The 17,515-nt window shown below is 49.9% G+C and overlaps 1 protein-coding gene across 3 annotated transcripts in view; it reads left to right on the top strand.

Moving 5' to 3' along the window:
- Nucleotides 1-17,515, top strand: part of LOC144493880 (scavenger receptor cysteine-rich domain-containing protein DMBT1-like) — a 65,218-nt gene that overhangs the window by 32,412 nt on the left and 15,291 nt on the right. For 2 of the 3 annotated variants that reach the window (XM_078213459.1, XM_078213460.1), the window contains 6 exons: nucleotides 1,293-1,607; nucleotides 7,797-8,102; nucleotides 10,781-11,086; nucleotides 11,880-12,182; nucleotides 14,673-14,969; nucleotides 16,868-17,182. In XM_078213459.1, the coding sequence (XP_078069585.1) occupies nucleotides 1,293-1,607; nucleotides 7,797-8,102; nucleotides 10,781-11,086; nucleotides 11,880-12,182; nucleotides 14,673-14,969; nucleotides 16,868-17,182 (1,842 nt within the window). The remainder of the gene's footprint in view (nucleotides 1-1,292; nucleotides 1,608-7,796; nucleotides 8,103-10,780; nucleotides 11,087-11,879; nucleotides 12,183-14,672; nucleotides 14,970-16,867; nucleotides 17,183-17,515) is intronic. The other variant, XM_078213461.1, reaches the window with a different exon arrangement.

Genomic DNA, 17,515 nt, shown 5'->3' with positions numbered 1-17,515 from the left:
TAACCTCCCCACTCTTACATTCTATACCTCGGCTAATAAAGGCAAGTATCCCCATATGCCCTCGTAACCACCTTATCTACCTGTCCTGCTGCCTTCAGGGATCTATGGACACACACCCCAAGCTCCCTCTGGTCCTCTGTCCCAGCATCCTCCTGTTCATTGTGTATTCCCTTGCCTTGTTAGTCCTCCCAAAATGCATCACCTTACACTTCTCAGGGTTAAACTCCATTGGCCACTGTTCTGCCCATGTGACCAGCCCCGTAAACGCCCCACAATTGCATCGCTGCTGCTTTGGTCTCGGTGAACCTCCGCGGTATAACTGGTGACAGCATATTCAACCGTGGCTATTTTTTCCCAGCTCTGTCTGGGGGATGTTGGTATCCCGGGCTGGGTGAAGGATATACTGAAAAGGGTGAGGTGATGCATTTTGGCAAGACTAACAAGTCAAGGGAATACACGCTGAACAGTGCGATATAGGGAGCTGGTAAATGCGAGAGATAGTCAGGCAGGAATCAAACAGGGGGATAATCTTCCCCAAGGGAACATACAGTAAGTGGAGAGTTGCTACCACACTTTGAGAGATGACAGAGTCTGGACTTGGGCATCATAAAGTAAGCAGGAGAGAGAATGGATCGGAAGATGTCAAATCCTGAGGGGGGTCTCGACAGGGCGGGTGTGGAGGGGATATATCCTCTTGTGGGAGAATCGAGAACTGGGGGGAGGGGGGGCGTGGAGGAGGGGCGGGGGCGGTGGTCACTCTTTCAAAATAAGGGGCGGCCCATTTCAGACGGAGATGGGGGGAAATGTTTTCTCTCAGAGGGTGGGTGAGTCTCTGGGACTCTCTCCCTCAAAAGATGGTGGGAGCCGAGCCTACGAATATTGTTGAGGAAGAGTGAGATAGATTCTCGATTAAGTGGATTAAGCTCCATACTCAAGAGGCGGCTGGATGTAGCACTGGGGCGAATGGGATCAAAGGTTATGGGGAGAAAGCAGGATTAGGCTATTGAGTTGGACGATCCCCCATCATCATAATGAATGGCAGAGCAGGCTCGAAGGGCCGAATGGCCTCCTCCTGCGCCTACCTTCTATGTTTAACGAGGGGGGGGTGAAAGGTTATCGAGTTTACAATCAAATGAGCCACAATTTTATAGAATGGGTTAGCAGGGCAGGAGGGGCTAAGTGGCCTAACCCTGTTCCTATTTCTCACGGTCTCCAGCTCTGGGGATTCTCCTCCTGGTTTTGTGTTGGGGGTCTTTGACATCGCTGGCCTGACTTTTCCTGTTCCCTTCCAGAGAACGCCCAGCTCCGCCTGGCCGACGGTCCCACTTCCTGTTCCGGGAGAGTCGAGGCCTTTTACAACGGGAGCTGGGGCACCATCTGTGATTCCGGCTGGGACATCATCGACGCCCAGGTCGTGTGCAGCCAGGTGGGCTGTGGCTTCGGACAATCCGCCACCACCGGCGGCTACTTTGGAGAGGGGACAGGCCCCACCCTGCTGGACAATGTCCGCTGCAATGGGACCGAGTCCTTCCTGTGGTCCTGCCCTTCCCAGACCATCATGCCCCGCAGCTGCCGCCAAAGGAACGACGCTGGAGTCATCTGCTCCGGTAAGGATTTGGCGGGGCACAATGCGCCCCAGGAGGATCCCAAAAACCTCCGCTGGGGCCTGATTTTTGATGTGATTTGATCTGATTTGTTATTGTCACATATACTGGGATACACTGAAAAGTATTGTTTGTTGCGCGCTATATAGACAAAGCATACCGTTCATAGAGAAGGAAATGAGAGAGTGCAGAATGTAGTGTTACAGCCATAGCTAGGGTGTCGAGAAAGATCAACTTAATGCAAGGTAGGTCCATTCAAAAGTCTGACGGCAGCAGGGAAGAAGCTGTTCTTGAGTCAGTCGGTACGTGACCTCAGACTTTTGTATCTTTTTCCCGATGGAAGAAGGTGGAAGAGAGAATGTCTGGGGTGCGTGGGATCCTTAATTATACTGGCTACTTTGCCGAGGCAGCGGGAAGTGTAGACAGAGTCAATGGATGGGAGGCTGGTTTGCGTGATGGATTGGGCTACATTCACGACCTGTTGTAGTTCCTTGCGGTCTTGGGCAGAGCAGGAGCCCAGACCAAGCTGTGATACAACCAGAAAGAATGCTTTCTATGGTGCATCTGTAAAGGTTGGTGAGAGTCGTAGCTGACATGCTAAATTTCCTGAGTCTGCTGAGAAAGTAGAGGCGTTGGTGGGCTTTCCTAACTATAGTGTCAGCATGGGGGGACCAGGACAGGTTGTTGGTGATCTGGACACCTAAAAGCCTGAAGCTCTCGACCTTTTCTCAGCTGGTGGTGTGTTACCTCCTCACCCCACTCTCCGTCATAGCAGAGGAGGAAGGGGGGAGAGGGTCGCACTGCCAGAGGCCCCACACTAACCAAATTAGTATGCCACACTTCGCCACACTGGAGTAGACCAGTAACCGGGATAGTCCGAGTAAACCATTGGGCTGCAGGGCAGAGATTGCCGGAGGATATCGATAGATCACAGGGAGATATTTACAAGGTAGGCAAGTGGGTAGAAACTTGGCAATTGGAAACCAACAAAGGAAAATTGGGAGTATTGGGAGTTGGGAAGAGCCGTTGTTCTTGGCTAAAAAGACTTGGGGACACCCATCGATTCCACCTCTGCTTTGATAAGACCTCATCTCATCCGATTCTGGCCTTCACCCCAATTTCCAGGAGTGGGAGGGGTGTCCCTTGTTATTCGTGAACGGATCTGGGTGTACAGGTACAGAGGTCACTGAACGGATCTGGGTGTACAGGTACACAGGTCACTGAACGGATCTGGGTGTACAGGTACATAGGTCACTGAACGGATCTGGGTGTACAGGTACACAGGTCAGTGAAAGTGGCAATGCAGGTGGAGAAGGTAGTCAAGAAGACATACGGCATGCTTGCCTTCATCAGCCAGGGCATTGAGTTTAAAAATTGGCAAGTCATGTTGCAGCTTTATAGAACCTTAGTTAGGCCGCATTTGGAATATAGTGTTCAATTCTGGTCACCACACTACCAGAAGGATGTGGAGGCTTTGGAGAGGGTACAGAAAAGATTTACCAGGATGTTGCCTGGTATGGAGGGCATTAGCTATGAGGAGAGGTTGGAGAAACATGGTTTGTTCTCACTGGAACGACGGAGGTTGAGGGGCGACCTGATAGAAGTCTACAAGATTATGAGAGGCATGGACAGAGTGGATAGTCAGAAGCTTTTTCCCAGGGTGGAAGAGTCAATTACTCGGTGGCACAGGTTTAAGGTGTGAGGGGCAAGGTTTAAAGGAGATGTACAAGGCAGATTTTTTACACAGAGGGTGGTGGGTGCCTGGAACTCGTTGCCGGGGGAGGTAGTGGAAGCGGATACGGTAGTGACTTTTAAGGGGCATCTTGACAAATACATGAATAGGATGGAAATGGAGGGATATGGTCCCCGGAAGGGGAGGGGGTTTTAGTTCAGTCGGGCAGCATGGTCGGTGCGGGCTTGGAGGGCCAAAGGGCCTGTTCCTGTGCTGTAATTTTCTTTGTTCTTTTGTTCTTTGTAACAAACTCAATCCGGAAATTATCCAGTGATCCAAACCACCTTTTCTCACCAATCGACCAACTCAGTGAAGATTTACAAAGTATCTCCGCTCTCTGAGAGAATTAATTCTTCCTCCAATCCATCTTAAATGAACCCCACCCCCTCCGCTGCCACCCCCCAACCCCATTCCCACCACCTTAGGCAATGGCCTATTGGTAGAATTTGAATTCAACAAAAAAATCTGGAATTAAGCATCTACTGATGGCCGTGAAACCATTGTCGATTGTCGGGAAAAACCCATCTGGTTCACTAATGTCCTTCAGGGAAGGAAATCTGCCATCCTTACCTAGTCTGGCCTAGTTGGCACGGTGGCACAGTGGTTAGCACTGCTACCTCACAGCGCCAGGTACCCAGGTTCCATTTCCGGCTTGGGTCACTATCTGTGTGGAATCTGTATGTTCTCCCCGTGTCTGCGTGGGTTTCCTCCGGGTATTCTGGTTTCCTCCCACAGTTCAAATATGCATGGGTTAGGTGGATTGGCTGTGCTAAATTGCCCCTCAGTGTCAGGGGGACTAGCTAGAGTAAATGCATGGGGTCATGGGGATAGGGCCTGGGTGGGATTGTGGTCGGTACAGACCCTATGGGCTGAAAGGCCTGCTTCTGCACTGTAGGATTCAATGATTCTATTCTATGATTCTATGCCATCAAGGAACGGTTGCCCAGCTGGGGCCTACGTGCGTTGGAGTTTCGAAGAGGGAGGTGATCTTATCGAAACTCATGAGATCCAGAGAGGATGTGAAAGGGTTAATACTGGGAGCTTTGTTGACGGGATGTGAGCATCGCTGGCTGGGCCAGCATTTATTGCCCATCCCTGAGGGTATTTAAGGGTTAACATTACTGTGGGTCTGGACTCACAGGTAGGCCAGACCAGGTAATGGAAATAAAAGCCAACTCCCCATTTATTTACCCTATGACCTTTTGTGCCTGTGTGCTAGCTTTCTGGGTTTCATCTACAAAGACCCCACAACTGCCCCCCCACCCCTCCCACCCCCCCCCCCCCCCCCGACCCCTTGAGTATCTTTGTGCTCCAACTTTCTGCAGCCTCTCTCCATTTAAATAACAATCCGCCTTCTCATTATTCCTCCCGGAGTGGAAAAACTTCACTTTTTTTCCCCCCATGTTGCCAATTATGGGACTGTGTACAGTCCTGGCCATCGTATTATAGAAAAAATATTATTAAACTAGAAAGAGTGCAGAAAAGATTTACTAGGATGCTGCCGGGACTTGATGGTTTGAGTTATAAGGAGAGGCTGGATAGACTGGGACCTTTTTCCCTGGAGCGCAGGAGGCTGTAGAGATCTTGTAGAGATTTATAAATTAATGAGGGTCGTAGATCAGCCAGATAGTCAATCTCTTTTCCCAAAGGTAGGGGAGTCTAAAATTAGAGGGCATAGGTTGAAGGTGAGAGGGGAGAGATACAAAAGTGTCCAGAGGGGCAATTTGTTCACACAGAGGGCGGTGAGTGTCTGGAACAAGCTGCCAGAAATAGTAGTAGAGGCGGGTACAATTTTGTCTTTTAAAAAGCGTTTAGACAGTTACATGGGTGCGATGGATATAGAGGGATATGGGCCAAATGCGGGCAATTGGGACTAGCTTAGAGGTTAAAAAAAGGGGCGGCATGGACAAGTTGGGCCGAAGGGCCTGTTTCCCTGCTGTAAACCTCTACGACTCTATTTCTGTTCCACTCGCTTACCCTGTCAATGTCTCCCTGTAAGCTATCGATATCCTGTGGCATTCTCCACCCTAAAACCCAATGGTTTACAAGGATGACCCCAGGTATGGAGGGTCTGAGGAAAGATTAAACAGGTCGAGTCTGTCCTCCTTTTTTGTTATTTATTTGTGGGACATGGGCGTCGCTGGCAGAGGCAGCATTTATTGCCCATCCCTAGTTGCCCTTGGAGAACAATTCAGAGTCAACCACATTGCTGTGGCTCTGGAGTGAGATGTAGGCCAGACCAGGTAAGGACGGCAGATTTCCTTCCCGAAAGAGACATTAGTGACCCAGATGGGTTTTTCCAACAATCTGTTTCATGGTCATCAGTAGATCCTTAATTCCAGATATATTTTTAAAATGAATTCAAATTCCACCATCTGCCGTGGCGGGATTCGAACCCGGGTCCCCAGAAGATTAGCTGGGTTTCTGGATTAATAGTCTAGCGATGATACCACTTGGTCATCGCCTCCCACCTTGGAGTTCAGAAGAATGAGAGGTGATATGATTGAAATATGTCAGATTCTCAGTGGGGGGGGGGGGGCGGCGTTAGACAGGGTAAATGTTGTGAGGATGTTTCCACTCGGGGGAGAGTGTAGGACCAGAGGGTATAGTCACAGAATTTTCTTTCTTCATTTGTGTGACATGGGCTGGCCAGCCTTTATTGCCCGTCCCGAGTTGCCCTTGAGAAGGTGGTGGTGAGCTGCCATCTTGAATCGCTGCAGTCCGTGTTCTGTGGGTTGACCCACAATGCCGTTAGGGAGGGAATTCCAGGATTTTGACCCAGCGACTGCGAAGGAACGACGATATATTTCTAAGTCTGATAGTGAGTGGCTTGGAGGGGAACTTACAGGTGGTGGTGTTCCCATGTAGCTGCTGCCCATGTCCTTCTAGATAGAAGTGGTCGTGGGTTTGGAAGGTGCTGTCTAAGGATCTTTGATGAATTGCTGCAGTGCATCTTGTAGATGGTACACTGCGGCTACTGAGCGTCGGTGATGGAGGGAGTGGATGTTTGTGGATGAGGTGCCAATCAAGCGGGGCTGCTTTGTCCTGGATGGTGTCGAGTTTCTTGAGTGTTGTTGGAGCTGCACCCATCCAGGCACCCATCCAGTTCTAGTCCCTCGCAGTGGGGGAGATACCCTGTCAGTATCCCTGCCGCCCATTCCCCTCAGAACATAAGGACAAGGAACAGGAGGAGGCCATTCAGCCCCTCGAGCCAGCTCCACCATTCTATACTATCATGGCCCATCTCACCTGGGCCTCATCTCCACTTTCCAGCCCGTTCTCCAGAACCCTACACCCCGTAATTCATTAGAAACTGATCGACCTGCTTCTTAAATCCATTTAGCACCCGGGCATCCACTGCATTCTGGCATAGACAATTCCACAGATTCACCAGCCTTTGAGCGAAGTTATTCCTCCTTAATTCCATTGTAAATCTGCCCCCCCCTTAGCCAAAAACTATGGTCTCTTGTTCTGGAATGTTCCACAAAGGGGAAACATCCTCTCTCCATCTACCCTGTCAATCCCTCTTAGCATCTTGTACACCTCAATTAGATCCCCCCTCGTTCTTTGGTACGGTGGTACAGTGGTTAACACTGCTGCCTCACACGCCAGGTTCGGTTCCAGCCTTGGCTCACTGTCTGTATGGAGTTTGCGCGTTCTCCCTGTGTCTGCGTGGGTTTCCTCCGGGTGCTCCGGTTTCCTCCCACAGTGCAAACATGTGTAAGTTAGGTGGATTGGCCTTGGTAACTTGCCACTTAATATCCAAAGATGTGTAGATTAGGTGGATTGGTCATGCTGAATTGTCCCTTGCTGTCCAAAGATGTGTAGGTTAGGTGGATTGGTCATGCTAAATTGTCCCTTGCTGTCCAAAGATGTGTAGGTTAGGTGAATCGGCCATGCTAAATTGACTCTTAGTGTCCAAAGATGTGCAGATTAGGTGGATTGGCCATGCTACATTGCCTCTTAGTGTCCAAAGATGTGCAGGTTCGGTGGATTGGCCATGCTAAATTGCCCCTTAGTGTCCAAAGATGTGCAGGTTAGGGGGATTGGCCATGCTAAATTGCCCCTTAGTGTCCAAAGATGTGCAGGTTAGGTGGATTGGCCATGGTAAATTGCCCGTAGTGTCCAAAGATTAGGGGGGCTAGCCAGGTAAATACATGGGGTTCCAGTGATGGGGGACTGGGTGGGATTATTGTCAGTGCAGGCTCAATGGGCTGAATGGCCTCCTTCTGCACTGTTGGAATTCTATGACTCTAGAGAGAATCGGCCTAAACTGCCCAATCTCTCTTCATGAGACAAACTCTTCATCCCTGGAATCAGTCTAGTGAACCTCCTCTGAACTGCTTCCAGTACAACTACACCCCTCCTCAAGTAAGGGGAGCAGAAGCGTCTTGTTGTAGACCCCCTTGCTGTTAGCTCGGATGCTGACGTTTTATTTCCTGTGTTTCCCTTCAATCCAGATCAGCTCCAAAGTCCAGAAATCGCCGTGCTGAGGACATCGAGTGTCTTTGCCCAGGGGGAGTCTATGAGAATACAGTGTGCCTCGCCCAGTTACTACGTGGGGGGCACCTTCTACCTGCAGAAGGTGGGAGAGTCCACCTACGTCAGCTCGCTGGCAGTCGAGGGGAAATATTCGAACGCTACCTTTGTGGTGAGGAACATCACCCTGAACCAGGCCGGCTTCTATACCTGCATGTACCAGCTGGAGAGGCTGGGAAAGGTCTACAATTCCAGCGTCAGCGACAGAGCCAACGTCACTGTGATCGGTAAGTGGCCGGTGAGGGGTGCGGGGGACACACCCTGGTCTGGGTTCATGGCCAGACATGGAGTCCATTGGGTATGACTCCCGGTAAAGGTGGAGCGGGAATTTCAGTTTCTGAACTAAACACTTTTTCCATTCACCCTCGGGATGTTGGCATCGCTGGCCAGGCCGGTATTTAGTGCCCATCCCTAATTGCCCCTTGAACCTAGTGTCTCGCTCAGAGGGCGTTTCAGAGTCAACCACATTGCTGTGGCTCTGGAGTCACATGTGGGCCAGGCCCGGTAAGGACGGCAGATTTCCTTCCCTGAAGGACATTCGTGAACCGGATGGGTTTTTCCGACAATCGGGAATTCCAGACTTCACCATCTGCCGAGGTGGATTCGAATCCGGGTCCCCAGAACAGTACCCCGGCTCTCGGAATTACTAGTCCAGTGACAATATCTCTCTCTCTTTCCTTCTTTATCTCTCTCGTTCTGTCTCTCGCTTTATCATTCTTTCTTTTGTTTCTCTCTCTGTCTCTCTCTCTCTGTCTCTCGCTCTCTGTCTCCACTTCCCCCCCCGCCCCACCCCCTTACTCTCCCTCTTTCCACTCGCTTTTCTCTCTATTTCTCTCTTTCTTTATCTATCCCTCTTTCTCTTCTCACTTTCTCTCTATTTCTCTCTCTTTCTCCCCTCTCTCCGGGTCTCCAGAACATTACAATGGGTCTCTGGATTACTAGTCCAGTAACGATCACTCTCTCTCTTTCTTCTTTTTATCTCTCTCTTTGTTTCTCACTTTGTCAACTTTTTCCCATTATCTATTTCTGTCTCTCTCTCTCTCCCCTTTCTATTTGTCTATCTCTCTCTTTCTCTCTCTCAGAATTACCACAGATGGCCGTAGCCACAATACCCAGTGTACTGTGCCATCTGTAGGGTTATAGTTAGATGGCAAGGTGGCATGATTGACTAACTGGCTAATAGTGCTGGTGCCCAGACACCGGGCGATGGGATGCCAGCCCATCCCCAATTCGACCACCACATACCGGTCACCCAATTCGTTCATATTCCCTCCAGATCAAATGGAGAACTGCGCAAATGTCTGTCAGGGTGCAGCCGATGGAACCGCACCCTTCTGTGGGGTGTGACTACACCCAGCGTTTATTACCCAACCCGAATTGCCCACTGAGAAGGTGGTGGGTGAGCCGCCATCTTGAACCCACTGCAGACCTGTGTGGTGTAGGTACACCCACAGTGCTGTTAGGGAGGGAGTTCCAGGATTGTTATTGGACAGTCAGTCAATCCCGTGTGGTGTAGGTACACCCACAGTGCTGTTAGGGAGGGAGTTCCAGGATTGTTATTGGACATCAGTCAGTCCGTGTGGTGTAGGTACACCCACAGTGCTGTTAGGGAGGGAGTTCCAGGATTATTATTGGACAGTCAGTCAATCCCGTGTGGTGTGGGTACACCCACAGTGCTGTTAGGGAGGGAGTTCCAGGATTATTATTGGACATCAGTCAGTCCGTGTGGTGATGGTATCCCCTGTGCTAAAGGGAAGAGTTATCCCGTCTGTCACACTTCATAATCCTGTACACCTCACACATGTTCCAACCCAGCACCACCTCCCCCCCACACCCCCCCTCCCCCGCCCCCCGCACTACACTTGGTCCCCAACTCCAAATCATCTATGTAAATCGTAAACAATTGTGGTCCCAACAACGCGGCACGGTAGCACAGTGGTTAGCACTGCTGCTTCACAGCTCCAGGGACCTGGGTTCGAATCCTGGCTCGGGTCGCTGTCTGTGTGGAGTCTGCACGTTCACCCTGTGTCTGCGTGGGTTTCCTCCGGGTGCTCCGGTTTCCTCCCACACTCCAAAGGTGCAGGTTACGTTAATTGGCCATGGTAAATTGACCCTCGTGTCAGGGGGATTAGCGGGGTAAATGTGTGGGGTTATGGGAATAGGGCCTGGATGGGATTGTGGTCAGTGCAAACTCGAAGGGCTGAATGGCCTCTTTCTGCACTGGAGAGATTCTATGATTCTATGATCTCATGGAATGGTGGAGCAGACTCAATGAGCTGAATGAACTATTTACCCCGGATTAACGCTGTGGGTGACCTGAGTTCGAATCCCACCACGGCGGATGGTGAAATGTGAAATTGACAAAAGTCTGGAATTAAAAGTCTGAAGGATGACAACAAAACCGTTGTGGATCGTTGCAATAAATCTGATTCGCTCATGTCCCTTTGGGAAAGGAAATCTGTCATGCTTAGCCGGTCTGGCCTACATGTGACTCCAGACCCTCTCATACACAGCAAAATGTGGCTATTTCTTAGCTGTTCCCCACTGAAATGACTGAACGAGACACTCACTTCAAGGGGCAATTAGGGATGGGCAATGACTGCGAGGTGAAGCCAGTGACAGTGCCAGTGAATGAAAATAAACTTCTGTTCCTTTTGATCCAAAAAGGAAATGTTGAAGGAAAGTCAGTTTGTAATAGCGTAGGGAAGAGATTCATGTGTCAGGCACATTCAGTGGAGGTTTCAAAGTTAGAGGATGCCGGTATGGCCAGTCTGGCACCTTTGTCCTGCATAACATCCCGCGTTTGTGCTCTGTTGCCATATCTCTGTTTAATTCATTCTCTCTCTCTCTCTGTTCCTTCCTCGTCGCCCATTTTCTGTCTGTCGCCCCCCCCCCCTCCCGGCAGAGCAACCCACCCAGCCGCGGATCCAGCTGTTCCGGGAGGCGGGCAAGTATTCCATTGGTGAATACGTCAGTATCCGCTGCAGCGCCTCGCCGGTCTTTACCGGCGCGATCTTCCTGCTGCTGAAGGAGGACGAGGCAAGCGCAGTGACCTACCAGACGGTCCCGTCGGCCGGATTCTCGGTGACCTTCTGCATTGCCAATCTGACCTACGCGGACGGCGGGCGCTACTTCTGCCTCTATCAGCTGAAGAGGTCGGGCTTGCTGTACAACTCGTCGGAGAGCGAGCGGGTCAAGGTGATCGTGACAGGTGAGGTGGCTGTGAACACTTCCCAACTCGTCTGGTGGCTGCAGGTTTCTGAATGTTAAACGTGTCTGGCAGCATCCGTGGCGAGAGAAATGGCGCAACATTTACACGGTGGGAAATGGGTTGTGGGCGGGGGCGTCGTGGACCAGCAGGTGAGGCAAAATAGAATGTCAGGGATGCGCAAAAGGGTGGGGCAGGCGAAGTGGCAAAGGTCTCACGGATAACAAGGCAAATTAAAGACTAAATGTTTCGGCCCAGAGTAGGTGTTAATAGCAGAATAAAGGTCAGCACTGTCTGAAAGTGAAATAGCAGAATGTGTTAATAGCAGAATGTGATAACAGCAGAATAAAGGTCAGGTCTGTCTGAGAGTGAAATAGCAGAATGTGTTAATAGCAGAATAAAGGTCAGCACTGTCTGAAAGTGAAATAGCAGAATGTGTTAATAGCAGAATAAAGGTCAGGTCTGTCTGAGAGTGAAATAGCAGAATGTGTTAATAGCAGAATAAAGGTCAGCACTGTCTGAGAGTGAAATAGCAGAATGTGTTAATAGCAGAATAAAGGTCAGCACTGTCTGAAAGTGAAATAGAAGGATGTGTTAATGGCAGAATGAAGGATAGGTATGACTCTAACCAGTGGAGAGTTGCCCCCTGGTTCCCATTGACTCCAGTTTAGCTAGGGCTAGGGCTCCTTGATACCACACTCAGTCAAATGCTGCCTTGATACTCTCCCCCCATTACCCTTCGATGGGGTCCGAAGGCTGTTGATGTGCACTAACAGCCTCTTTCCTTTCATTCTAGATGTTCTGCCGAGGCCCTCGATTTCTGTGCTGCGGCTATCCGCTGCCTTCGTGCAGGGCGAGGCTGTCAATTTCCGCTGTTCCTCGGCCAGTGTGTTTGCCGTCATCACCTTCCACCTCTTCAAAGTTGGCGAATCGGGCTCCATCGCCGAGGTGGGGCCCACCTCGGTGTCCAGCGCTATTCTGACCATCCGGAACATCAGCCTGAGCCAGGAAGGTTTCTTCACCTGCATGTTCAAAGTACTCATCAATGGCAAGATGTACTCGTCCACTCACAGTGACCGGGTGAAGATCGTTATTGCAAGTGAGTCAATGAACCCCATGCTCATTTAAGTCCGCTCATAATGTATAATGTTACTTGGTCTTGCGATGAGGGCATTGAGGGTCTTATTGCCAATCACTGAGGACATTCAAGAGCCTGTGTTTGGTTCTGGATTCGCATGTTGGCAAGACCAGGTAAGGATGGCAGATTCCCTTCCTTAAAGGACATTAGTGAACCAGATTTGTTTCATAATAAGAGTTGACAATGGTTTCATGGTCATCAGTAGACATTTAATTCTAGATTTGTATTGATTTTGAATTTAACCATCCGCCACAATGGAATTCTAGAATTTATTGATTTCACATTTCACCATCAACCACGGTGGGATTCCACAAATTTATTGAATTCAAATTTCACCATGCGCCATGGTTGGATTCCAGATTTTTATTGAATTAAATTTCACCATCTGCCACAAAGGGTTTCCACTTAAATTTCACCATCTGCTATGGTGGGATTCCAGATTTTTATTGAATTCTAATTTGTCAGGAGCTGTGCATTGCTAGTCTAGAATGCTTGCACTATGCCATCAGTTGCCCTACTCCAGCGACCTTCCACCATCTGCTGGTGACGCCGGGCTAGGTGGGAAGGTAAGCTGTGGGGAGGATGCAGAGTCTGTGAAAAGATATAGACAAGTTCGGTGAGTGGGCTAAAAAGATGAGAGATGGATTAGGAGATTAAAGAAAAAATGGAAATTGCTTTGGAAGATGAGTCACTTGTAAGTGTTACTATTAACTCATTAGTTTAGGGAAAGTGAGAATTGCTGGATGGGCCAATACTTACTACCCTTGAACTGAGTGGCCCAGTGTGAGGGTCCGGAACCAGGCCCCCAAGTTACATTAGGACCCCAGGCTAGACCACAACAATTTTTCTATTTTGGAAGAAATATTTCGCTCCAGGAGAAATTCCACTGACAAATTAAGGACTTTTTAAATCGTAAAATACATTTTATTTAATAACACATTTTAAATATGACTAACAAATGAAATAGCTTAAATAATTAATTGAACAATATTTAAAAATCAAAGGAAGTAAATTTAGTTTCTAACTTATCACTGTTTCAGTTCCAAGTAAGCAACATTCCTCCTACAGACTTAAAGAAGAACACAAAGAACAGTACAGCACAGGAACAGACCCTTTGGCCCACCAAGTCTGTGCTGACACAGATACCTCTCTAAATGAATATTTTCTTGCCTCTATGTGGTCCATATCCCTCTCTTCCCTGCCTATTCATGTATCCATCCAGATGAACATTCCAGGCATTCACCACCCTCTATGTGAAAAACTTGCCCCTTGCATCTCTTTTAAACTTTCCCCCTCTTATTTTCAACCTATGCCCCCGGGTAATTGACCCTACGACCCTGGGAAAAAGACTGACTATCCACTCTATTCAAGCCTGTCATAATCTTGTAAACTTCTATCAGGTCCCCCCTCATCCTCCGACGCTCCAATGAAAAAAAAACAAGGTTGTTCAACCTTTCTTCATCGTCCATATCCTCCAAACTAGGCCACACCCTGGTAAATCTCTGCTGCACCCTTTCCAATGCATAAACATCCTTCCGGTAGTGTGGCGACCAGACTTGTACACAATACTCCAAATGCGACCTAACCAAAGTTTTATACAGTGCAAACGTGATTTTAAAATTCCTATACTCAACGCCCCGACTGATGAAGGACAGCATGCCATATGCCTTCTTGACCACATTGTCCACCTGAGTTGCCACCTTCAGGGAACTGTGGATCTACACGCCTAGATTCCTCTGTATGCTAATATTTCTAAGGACTCGACCATTTACTGCATACTCTCCTTCTGCAGTCGACTTTCCAAATTGCATCACTTCACATTTGTCCGGGTTAATTTCCATCTGCCATCTCTCGGCCCGGGTCTCCAGCTGATTTATATCCTGCTGTATCCTCTGATAATCCTCCTCACTATCCGCTACTCTCCCAATTTTTGTATCATCTGCAAATTTACTAATCAGACCATCTACATTTTCCTCCAAATCATTTATATATGCTACAAACAACAGAGGCCCCAGCACTGATCCTTGTGGAACACCGCTTGTCACAGACCTCCAGTTAGAAAAGTACCCTTCCACTGCTAATCTCTGCTTTCTATGCCCAAGCCAGTTTTATATCCATCCTATCAGCTCACCTCGGATTCCATGTGACTTCACCTTCTGTATCAGCCTGCCATGAGGAACCTTATCAAAGGCTTTACTGAAGTCCATATACACAACATCCGCTGCCTTGCCCTGGTCAATTTTTCTTGTTGCTTCCTCAATCAAGTTTGTGAGACACGGCCTCCCCGTCACAAAACCATGCTCCCCATCGCTAATAAGCCTATTCTCTTCCAGATGTGAGTACATCCTGTCCCTGAGAATCTTCTCCAATAATTTCCCCACCACTGATGTAAAGCTGACGATAGTTAAAGCGCCCCCCTGTAACGATAACCTCCACCTTTGTGACTTGTAGGTCAGGCAGAGAGACCCACAATATCCAAGAACACGGAACTCCATCTGTATCCCCAGGGACAGCTGCTCACCCTCCTGTGCACCGCCCCAAAGGAATACCAGACGCGAAACTTCCAGCTCTACCAGGACGGCACAGAGCTCAGCACCCGGATGGTCGTGCGTGACTCCATGGCAGAGTTTACCATTGTCAATACCACCATGGCCAACCAGGGCAACTACACTTGCACCTACAGGGCCACCATCGCTGGATACATGTACAACTCGACTCCCAGTGAACCGCTCACCATCGCCATCTCAGGTAAAGGTTCAGGCACCAAGTCATGGGCATTGGCCAACATCTCATGTTGGCAACCAATCAGGTGCTTCAGAGACCATCGCCTAACCCGGACTGTGTTTCGTTATCTATTTGTTCACGGGATGTGGGCGCCGCTGGTTACGCCCAGCGTTTATTGCCCATCCCTAATTGCCCCCTTAAGAAGGTGGTGGGTGAGCCGCCATCTTGAATGCACTGCAGTCCCATGTGGTGTAGGTACACCCACAATGCTGTTAGGGCGGGAGTTCCAGGATTGTTTTTGGACATCAGTCAGTCCCGTGTGGTGTAGGTACACCCACAGTGCTGTTAGGGAGGGAGTTCCAGGATTCTTATTGGACATCAGTCAGTCTGTGTGGTGTAGGTACACCCACAGTGCTGTTAGGGAGGGAGTTCCAAGATTGTTATTGGACATCAGTCAGTCTGTGTGGTGTAGGTACACCCACAGTGCTGTTAGGGAGGGAGTTCCAGGATTGCTATTGGACATCAATCAATCCCGTGTGGTGTAGGTACACCCACAGTGCTGTTAGCGAGGGAGTTCCAGGGTTTTTATTGGACATCAGTCAGTCCGTGTGGTGTAGGTACACCCACAGTGCTGTTCGGGAGGGAGTTCCAGGATTGTTATTGGACATCAGTCTGTCCCATGTAGTGTAGGTACACCCACAGTGCTGTTAGGGAGGGAGTTCCAGGATTGTTATTGGACATCAGTCTGTCCCATGTAGTGTAGGTACACCCACAGTGCTGTTAGGGAGGGAGTTCCAGGATTGTTATTGGACATCAGTCTGTCCCATGTAGTGTAGGTACACCCACAGTAAAGAAAGAAATCAGTATATCTCAACTTAGGCGAGGGAACTAATGTATTCTCTCCAAATTTGCAGATGATACAAAGCTGGGTGGGAGGGTGAGCTGTGAGGAGGATGCAGAGATGATTCAGCGTGATTTGGACAGACTGAGTGTGGGGGCATCTGCATGGCAGATGCAGTATAATGTGGATAAATGTGAGGTTATTCCCTTGGGTAGCAATAATAGGAAGGAAGATTACTACATGAATAGCTGTAAATTGGGAGAGGGGAGTGTGCAGCGGGACCTGGGTGTCCTTGTGCACCAGTCGCTGAAGGTAAGCATGCAGGTGCAGCAGGCGGTAAAGAAGGCAAATGGTATGTTGGCCTTCATTGCGAGAGGATTCGAGTACAGGAGCAGGGATGTGTTGTTGCAGTTATACAGGGCCTTGGTGAGGTCACACCTAAAGTATTGTGAGCAGTTTGGGTCTCCTTTTCTGAGGAAGGATGTTCTTGCTCTCGAGGGAGTGCAGCGAAGGTTTCCCAGGCTGATTCTGGGGATGGCGGGACTGACGTATGAGGAGAGATTGAGTCAGTCAGGATTGTTTTCACTGGAGTTCAGAAGAGTGAGAAGGGATCTTATGTAGACATATAAAATTCTAACGGGACTAGACAGGGTAGATGCAGGAAGGATGTTCCCGATGGTGGGAGAGTCCAGAACCAGGGCTCATAGTTTGAGGATTCAGGGTCGACGGTTTAGGACGGAGATGAGGAGAACTTTCTTCACCCAGAGAGTGGTGAATGTGTGGAATCACTACAACAGAAAGTAGTTGAGGCCAAAGGTGTGATTTCAAGAAGAAATTAGATATCGCTCTTGGGGCTAAAGGGATCGAGGGATATGGGAGGAAGGGGGGGGAATCAGGATATTGAATTTGATGATCAGCCATGATCAGAATGAGTGGCGGAGCAGGCTTGAAGGGCCGAATGGCCTCCTCCTGCTTCTAGTTTCTATGTTTTGATGTCTCTGAAGCAATTTAAATTTTAATTTGTGCCCCCCTCCCCTGCCCCGGTAACGTCTCCTGTGTTAACCCCTCCCTCTCCTTGCAGAACACATGGACCTGCACCTGGTGAATGGGACGAACCCGTGCGAGGGCCGGGTGGAGATTTCCTTTGGGGACAGCTGGGGCACCATCTGCGATGACCAGTGGGGGCTCCACGATGCCAAGGTGGTGTGCAGCTCACTGGGCTGCGGGAGCGCCAGGTCTGCCCCCACCCACGCCCACTTTGGTAGGGGCACCGGCCCCATCTGGCTGGATGACGTGGCGTGCCGTGGGGACGAGTCGGTGCTCTGGTACTGCAGCTCCAGGCTGTGGGGCTCCCACAACTGCCACCATGGGGAGGATGCCAGCGTCATCTGTTCAGGTAAGAAGCCGCGCCATTGGAGATCTCCGGAGCCGCCGAGCCTCGGCGTTGCCGATTGGAGGCAATGGGGGTGGGGGGGGGGGGGGGGCAGAGCCAAACTGGGCTCCCTGAGAATCTGGGCGGCGGGGGGGGGGGGGCAATACAAAGATCACACGGGGCGTTGGGAGGGGGGGGTGTGGGGGCAGAGGCCTCACGAGGAGGAGACACAGAGACCTCATGGGGAGACACAGAGACCTCACGGGGGAGACACAGAGACCCCACGGGGGAGACACAGAGACCCCACGGGGAGGGGGGGTAGAGGTCCCACGGGGGGGTGGCGGGGGGGGTAGAGGT

This window comes from Mustelus asterias, chromosome 5, assembly GCF_964213995.1.
Source record: "Mustelus asterias chromosome 5, sMusAst1.hap1.1, whole genome shotgun sequence".
NCBI classification, from domain to species: domain Eukaryota; kingdom Metazoa; phylum Chordata; class Chondrichthyes; order Carcharhiniformes; family Triakidae; genus Mustelus; species Mustelus asterias.
This window is presented reverse-complemented; position numbering and strand designations above follow the sequence as displayed.